Source organism: Rhinolophus ferrumequinum, chromosome 27, assembly GCF_004115265.2.
Source record: "Rhinolophus ferrumequinum isolate MPI-CBG mRhiFer1 chromosome 27, mRhiFer1_v1.p, whole genome shotgun sequence".
NCBI classification, from domain to species: Eukaryota; Metazoa; Chordata; class Mammalia; order Chiroptera; family Rhinolophidae; genus Rhinolophus; species Rhinolophus ferrumequinum.
This window is the reverse complement of record NC_046310.1, coordinates 9765966-9774309: the sequence shown is the minus strand read 5'-3', so window position 1 is coordinate 9774309 and position 8344 is coordinate 9765966. Positions and strand designations below refer to the sequence as shown.

The 8344-nt window shown below is 38.8% G+C and overlaps 1 protein-coding gene across 3 annotated transcripts in view; it reads right to left on the bottom strand.

Moving 5' to 3' along the window:
* Positions 1-4419: 4419 nt before the first annotated feature.
* TGFB2 (transforming growth factor beta 2) overlaps positions 4420-8344 on the bottom strand; it is a 77298-nt gene continuing 73373 nt past the window's right edge. For 2 of the 3 annotated variants that reach the window (XM_033099564.1, XM_033099565.1), the window contains one exon: positions 4420-7011. In XM_033099564.1, the coding sequence (XP_032955455.1) occupies positions 6853-7011 (159 nt within the window). In that variant the 3' untranslated portion in view covers positions 4420-6852. The remainder of the gene's footprint in view (positions 7012-8344) is intronic. The other variant, XM_033099566.1, reaches the window with a different exon arrangement.

Sequence of the window (8344 nt, the reverse complement as noted above, 5' to 3'; positions counted from 1 at the left end):
AGACATTATAGGTCCCTAACCCAACGCTTTTGTTTTATTGAGACACTGAGAACGTAAGGGATTTATGTCTCTGGGTCCCAGACAGTGTGTCAGTGTCATTGTTGGGGCTATAATCCCATGCTTTGTCTTTCTTCACTTTACCAAATACTTGTCAAGTTGCCATGAGCGAAATTATGTACTAGGTGCTGGGAACACAAGATACGTAAGGACTGGTCCAGAATAGGAAACAGGATTGGGATGGCGCACTGTTCTGAGAAAGACCCCTGGGGATAGGACGTGAGCAATTCCCAAAACCCAGCACAGCAGGGCAGACAGAGGACAAAGAGGCATTTCTTCCAGTCACATCATTTATGCAACCAGTCCGTTGGCTTTCAAAGACTCCTATGGAAAGACAATGCGCAGTGGGATTCCTCCTTTGAATCTTTTCCTTGAATTTAAGCCACGTTGACCAATTGGTTCTGTACTTTCTCACTCCATTGTTTAGTTGCTTTGGCGTTATATACAGGCATCAAACTCTTGACTAAATGTGCCATGCACAAAAAGTAGGCACTCAATGTTCCCCATTCCCTTCTGACCTCTCCTCCCTTTCACTTCCATGGTGCCCTGAAACATTCAGTCACTATTCCAGACCCCTGTTCGAGAGTAAACCAACCAAAATCAATCTTACTGCCTTTGGGTTTGAATTGTTTCCTGTGCTACACCACTAAGGATGCTGAAATTAAGAAATTACACACACACACCTCATTTTATTGCACTTCACAGATATCATGTTTCTTTTTTACAAATTAAAAGTTTGTGGCAACCATGCATCAGATCTATGAGTGCCATTTTCCAACAGCATTTGCTCACTGCGTGTCCCTGTGTCATGTACTGATCCAGGTTTGTGTAAATGCATCTATGATGGTATCACCTCACAATGCATTTCTCGGCGCATATCCCTGTCATTACGCAATGCATGGCTATATACCCGCATGTGTGTGTACCCATCTCCTTAGGGAAAGTCCCTATGAATAATTCCTCACTGTTGACTGTCAGAGCTTATAACAAGCAGGCCACATTCACGGGGTAGCCAGACCTCCCTGGGGTCCTTTAGCCAACCACACCAGCTTCTCTAGTTCATCTTTGTAGGACTGACTGTTTCTTAGAACACCAGGATGTGAGCAAGGAGAAGATGTACACGCGTGGTGATGTGAAATTTGATATTTCACTAAATGAACAACCACCCCTTGATTTCAAGGTCTCCTCAGTTTTTTGTCCTGTTTCATTTAATTTTGTTTCAAGTGAAGAAATTAGTGTTACACCCCTCTTGGAGGACAAGCCAAATGGCACGACTTTGCCCTTCAAGCAGTATTGGATTATGTAATTTCTTAGCCTCTTTTCTCCCAACACCCTGAGACTTGGAACTTTCTATATGATTCTGAATGGAGATTTGGGCCTGAGGAGAAGGTGGCCATCACCAGGACTGGCCAGACCTTTATGATGTCACCAGAATAACTCCTCTGTGTTCCTTTAGTTGGGTTGGCATCTACAGGAGAGAGAATCCCACTTGAGGGGAAAAGCTAAAAATTATGTTAAGCCTTTTTCTTTACCACTATTTTTTTTTTTTTTTTTTGCCTCGCTGTTTAATTATGTCTGTTCTCTTACGCTGAATGATTTTCCTCGTTTTGAGCACACAGCAGTCTCCTTCAGTACATTCTGTTCCTTTTACTAGTTCTCTGGCCCGTTACAGGAACACACTCAGCTCTCCTCCAAACAGCCATTACTTGCTGAAATGAACACACCAACTACAAAGTATTTCAGGGAAATAAAGACATAATCAGGAAAAATTGCAAAGGGAAGGCTTTTCATTTACCATTTTTAATTTGCAATTTCACATACAGGTAATCATATCTATGGATACAATATCTGATATTCATATTAACGATTTCTCCAATCTCATAGGGTCTAGTTATATTTCAAAAGAGGGATAAAAATAACGTTTGCTCTGTTGCTTCTGACCTGGAATGTTAGCAAAACTGGGACCGTATTTTCCTTTGTTCGGCTCAGATGTGGTCGCAGAGATGAGCAGAGGATAGAGACCAGGAACAACCGATTTAGTCGATTAGCAATCAAGAGATGGGAACTAGATTTTGCTAAAACTACAACGTAACAGTCTGTTACAAACACAGGCACACGTTTGCTTAAAGCCCAGAGGCAGCTTTGTAGAGAAGCTCTTGAAACTTAACACGTTTCAGCTTTTCGCTTTTATGGGCTTTTTCTAAGACTCTGACTCGAATTATGTATTTGGAATTTTGATTCTTTAAAAACAACAACAACAGCACAAACCCTCCCTTACATACGTGAGCCACATAGATAATTTTAAATTTTCTGGTAATTGTATTAAACAAGTAAAAAGACAAAGGTGAAAATAATTTTAATCGTATACTTTATTTAATCCCATATGTCCAAAATAGTCTTATTTAGATGTGTAACCAATATAAACTGATTCATGAGATATTTTACATTTTTTGGTAGAAAGTGTTCAAAGCTTGGTGTGTATTTCATACCTGGACATACCTCAGTTCGGCCATATTTCAATGTCTTGAAGGCCACGTATGGCTGGGAGCTAGTATGTCGGACAAGGAAGTTCTAGATGCACCTCTTACAAATAGAAATGATCTTGGGCATGCATTCTAACCAATCTGAGTCTGCTCTCTTCTTGTAAAATGGAGATCTATACATTAAAAAAAAACAAACACCTACATCACAGGGTGAAATGTGAGGTTAGCTAGGTTAACAGAGAACTAGCCACCTTGTCTCTTTTACTTTGCATTTCAGTTGGTAGACTTAAGCAAAGCTTAACATGAACACTTCCCCACTATTGTAAACAATTTCTGGTCAGTCATGTCACCAACAGGTTTACAAATAGCGTTACAGAATATTCTCGGGGATAATTTATGGCTTGATGAGATTAGGGTCTGGAGAATTTACACATTCAGTAACAAGATGGAGAAGGGGGGGCCCAGGTCACAGGCTGAATACCAAAAGCTCATGGCAAACAGGATTGCCAAGAAGCCAAAAACAGACCAGCCTGGGAAATCGTGTGAAGACAATCATATACTGATCAACTCTAGGCCGAACACCGAGCAAAGTCCTTTTCATATGTCCATTCACTTAACAGCAAGGGCACAAAAACAAACACACAAAACCCTGTAAAGCAGGTCCTCTGATCCTCATTTTAAAGACTAAAGAAACGGAGGCTGAGAGTAGCTGACAATTTGCCAAAGCTGACGCAGATGTCAGGCGACTCTTTTCATTACCCTGTGACAGCCTCCTATTCTCAGCACTAAGGTGAGGTGGCTGAGGTGACAGGCTGGGTCCCGGCCCTCTGCAGAGAAGCGTGAACTAATTATTGTAAAGTGGAACACTTCCTCTATCTTCGAGCGGGAGTATAAACACTAAAATACAGATGGTAGAAAAGGGAACCATTTTCTGTGCTACCTAAACACTTGCGTTAACGGTTTGTTTCTCTGTGATGTTTACAAAACAGGCACAAACTCCTCCTTTCATTAGATAAATCAGGACAACCAGATGGAGCCACAACTACTTTTTTATTAGTCCCATTTATTAAGAGTTTGGCAACTCGTGTGCGAAATCTAGTCTTACAGGGAACAGCCAAGGAAATTTGTGGAAATAGGATTTTTTTTTTTGGTGCAGTGGTATGGGTGAAATAGAGAGAGGAGTAGCAGCTCCCAAAGACCAACCCCAGAGAGCACGTGGCTCTTGTTATATCTGGCTGGCTCAGCAACTATCCAAGTTATGGGGCTACAGGGGATGCTGTCTAGACCAGTTCTTTGGCCCTGGGGTTGGCAGAACATAGAACCAGAAAGCCAAAGCATGGTCCAAACATCTCACTGCATTTTTTTCTGGTAGACAGTCAAGCTGGATGGAAACTAAATCTCAAACAATTACCAAATAGCAATAAACAAGAGACTAAAAAGACTGCACAGGACTTTCCTCCGTTTTTGACAGATACACCCCGGCTCTTGAGCTATAAAGCATGACATTTCTGGAGTGAGTATCCTTGTGAGAAAAAGCACAAACTTAACAAAGATGGCCGTATTTCCCAGTTTGAGATCACTGCCACTGTGTCAGAGGTGTTCTCTAGTCTCAAGGATGATGCCACGAGAGGAAAAACACATCGACGTAGAATTGAAATAATTTATTTACCACTAGAGCACCACAAGACAGACATACATCGTGTTAAAATACAGCGTAATCAGTCATCAAAATACAAAACAGCTATTCTTATACTCCATCTTTTAAACCATGCCAACCATAAAATTGTACTGCTGCTTAACACATAAAAGCTGCTGCACCCCCCACCCCCATCCTAACATTTCCCCCAGCCTCCTTTCCCTCCCCTTCCTCCCCTCCCATGGCAATATTTACTTATGGAAAATAAAGACCTTATAGAACCCCAAACTGAAAAAAAAAAAAAACAGATTCAAGAGATCTTAAAATAGAGCATTTAAAATATTATCAGTGCATTCATGAGGAAAGACAAAATAGTACAAAACAAATGTCATTTCTATCTGAGAGGAACATACCTGCAGAAATAAAGTGATTTACATAGACTTACTAGAATGAATAGAAAAGTGGGAGAGCAAAAAAGTCAACACACTCAAATCTGGGATTGGGTTATATCCAGTACAAGGGCTGTTTGCTATTGTGGCATTCCATCTTTTGCCTTTCCAGTTTTCCAACTTGCAAATCCAATTCCTCACTTTAATGAATGATCAGGAAATTCCAGAAAAAATAAGTTTGTTATATTAAACAACTTCATCTGAGGTTCACACCTCACGGTGCTGCTCTTTTTAGGGGGAACTGCAAATATTCCATTGTTTGACCTTTGACCTATGAATTTTTATCTTGAAGCTAAATAAGAGACAACTGACAAACTGCCAACTGAAACAGCCTACAAACCCTGACATAAAGTCACCTCCTCGGCAGTGATAGGGCAAATCATTTTTTGAAGCAATGGACCTTCTAGCCTCAGATCTAAGTAACTCTCATTCAGAGAAAAAAAAAAGAATTTTTTGGTCATAGGAGAGTTTGGCTTGTGCCTTTTCAAACTTCAAAGAACGTCTATCGAAACCTTAACTTCAGTGAAATAAACTAAATGACTTACGCTCCAAAAATCAAATAAAAGGTAAATCTTTCCTTTCCCCCGAACACTAAAAACCTGATTAAAGAAAAACGCGGTTCCTATGAACTGTCTGCTTTTGAGTAACAATCGTATCCTGTAAAAATACTGATTAAACCAAGTGAGAGAAACCTTTCTTAACTCAGTCACTAATAATTCTGAGTTTCAGTCAAATCCTTAAGCCCTTACTAAAACTAATACATTTCACCTCAATTATCTATGTGTCTATAATATTCCCCAATTTTCCTAAAATAGAAGCTTTTTAATGTTTGAATTGATTAGTAATGATGCTTAGAAGATGAATTAAGACAACTGAACTCAAATCTATCCTTTTTGTAAAAGAAAAAAAGGACACATGGGCTCAGGTAGCTTATGTCATAATAAGGGACAAGTCATGACGCACAGGTGGAACAAATACTATAAAACATGTATTTTTAGTGCAAGTCAAAAATCTAGGGGCTTTACTCAAAAGTACTGGCCAGCGAAAGGAAACACACAATTCCTAGTGATCATTAAAAAGAGCCCAAATTTAAGTCCAATCTAAATCATAGTTGACATTATTACAGAACATTAAAAATATGGTAAAAATTTACACATTACACATAAAGTAGTTAATGTTTTGATTTAATAGTTTGCAAAAAAAAAAAAAAAAAGATCTGCAGATGTGTTTCCAATTATACTGGCTTCTATACCCATGTATTGTAATAATATAGGCATGGTTACATATAGCGAAACTAAGGAAAAACCTATAGCATAACTATACCACAATATTTTAAGGTCTGAAGTTTGACCAGTACATATCAAAACATTGCCACATTTCACTGGTTGACTACATTGACAAAGAACCATGTACAATTAAAAAGAAAAAAAAAATCTTACAGACTTATTCTGACTGAAAGTTTCCTTTATTAACAGGCTTTTCCGTTTTGAAACTTAACAAGAAGCTTCCTTAGGCAGTTGGTACATAGCATGTGTTTTCAGGGTCTTTATCTTAACGCAGACTTGCTTGGTCATATAATAACTCACTTGGGTTTTCATCCCATTAATATGACCTCTTTTTTTCTGGCTCGTTTGAATTCAAGTTCCTTAAACCATCCATGAGTTTCTGGCAAAGGATTTGGTCTCCACTTTATACACCTGTTTTATTTTCCAAGGGCAATGAAATGTTCATTTTATAGTAACACACAATAAATAACTCGTGGTTAACTCTAAGAGTAAGAATGGGAAGGGTGCCTATTGCATAGCAATACAGAAAAATCAAGTGAGGCAAGGCATAGAAACGTATGTACAGCAACTCCACTTAACGGGATTTTCCTGTTTTGTTTTGTTTTTCTTTCACATAATTAACACTAACAAATTCTTCCAGTGTTTATTTTTTTCTTAAAATAAAAAGGTTTTGCTTCTTGTCTCTTTCACTTACAGAGTAGGCGAAATGTAGAATAAAGCCTTCAACGTGTTTTTTTTTTTGTTTTTTTTCAGATGCCAGTTTTAACAAACAGAACACAAACTTCCAAAGTGTTTGAACTAGTACCGCTTTTTCAATTTTTTTTTTTTTTTAACACTGATGAAGCAAGGCTCTTATGTTTCTTGTTACAAACATTGTCATTTTTGGTGTCACATCATCATCATCATCGCGTGATTATCGTCTTGCCACCTTTCCAAGGATCTTAGCTGCATTTGCAAGACTTTACAATCATATTAGAAAGCTGTTCAATCTTGGGTGTTTTGCCAATGTAGTAAAGAATGGTTAGCGGTTCTAAATCCTGGGACACGCAGCAAGGAGAAGCAGATGCTTCTGGATTTATGGTATTATATAAGCTGAGAACCTGAAAGGACACAGAAGAGAAAAGACAACATAGGAAAAGACAAAAAAAAAAAAAAAAGCAATTATTTTTTTAAAGAACCATTCCATATTGTTGTCTTAACAGAATAATTTTTTTTACTAAAACTCCCATCAGAGCCTGAATCTACCCTTAGGTACAGAGAAAGAGAGAAAGACACCTGTCTTCAGTGTGAAATCTTTCTATGCTAAGGGTCTTCTCAGGGCGATTTCATGTCACCTAGATTTTTATTTAAAAGAGAAACAGATTAAAGAATCTTTTCATTTTATCATTGCTTCACGAATACAATCATACTAGGAATGACATGAACAGCAATCTATATTCTTAACTGTTCACTTCCTTATGTTTTGCTTAAAACAACAATAGAAATAATAATAATAATAATAATAATCAGCCTTCCATTTAGCTTTCCACGTGGTAAATGGTAATGGCTGAGTTGGAACAGTACCAGAGCTCAATGAGCAGGAAGTTCTATAATTAGTCCTGTACCTTTAACCCCATTCATTCTCTGTCAAAGGGGAATGTGACTTTTACCAATCGAAGTGTGTAGGTTCCCCAGTGATGATAAAGAGACATTTCCAAGGATGGCATTAATGTGTTAGTCAAGCAGTAAGTGACCTTTTCCTCGAGATTCACTGCGATTTTTTCAGCCTAAGACAGAAGATCTGTTCAGCGCAGCAACACTGAGTACTTTATTAGCGGGCTCCGGCTTCTTGGGGAACTGTCCAAACCACATATTTGTGACCATGACAGTTATTCTTCCTCTCTCCTTGAAAAACAAGCATGGTCTCAGCCTTCACACACTCCCTCTGTGTATCAGGGAGGGGAATTATGTTTCTACTTGGCAACTGGGCCTTGCCCACATTACAGCTACTGTTGCCACAGCCCAGATGAAGTCGCCTGGCCAAAGAGCTCCGACAAAGGGACAAGCATGAGCAAGCTTCCCTCACATGGCCAAGCACGTGGTCAGCTCCGAGTGCCAAAATCTACAGGGGAGTTGGGAAAACAGCTGAAGGAAGGGGAGCCATATTTGTCAATTTAAAGGCTAGCATATGTAGGCATTTATAAATAAATAGACTTCACGTTCCACTAACACACGATTTTTCATAGGAATTAAAGAGGAATTGGATAATACAGATTGTCTAAAATAATTGATAACCCCGAAACTCTTTTATTCAGCTGAAGGCATTATGTGATCTTGTTGGCAGCAGATTCATTTTCCTACCCCGCAGTGAAGGCAATTTTTCTAATGCCTCTTTAATAAGGAGATTTACGGAGGCGTAACCCCAATGAGTAGCTACATTTCAGGAATGAAACA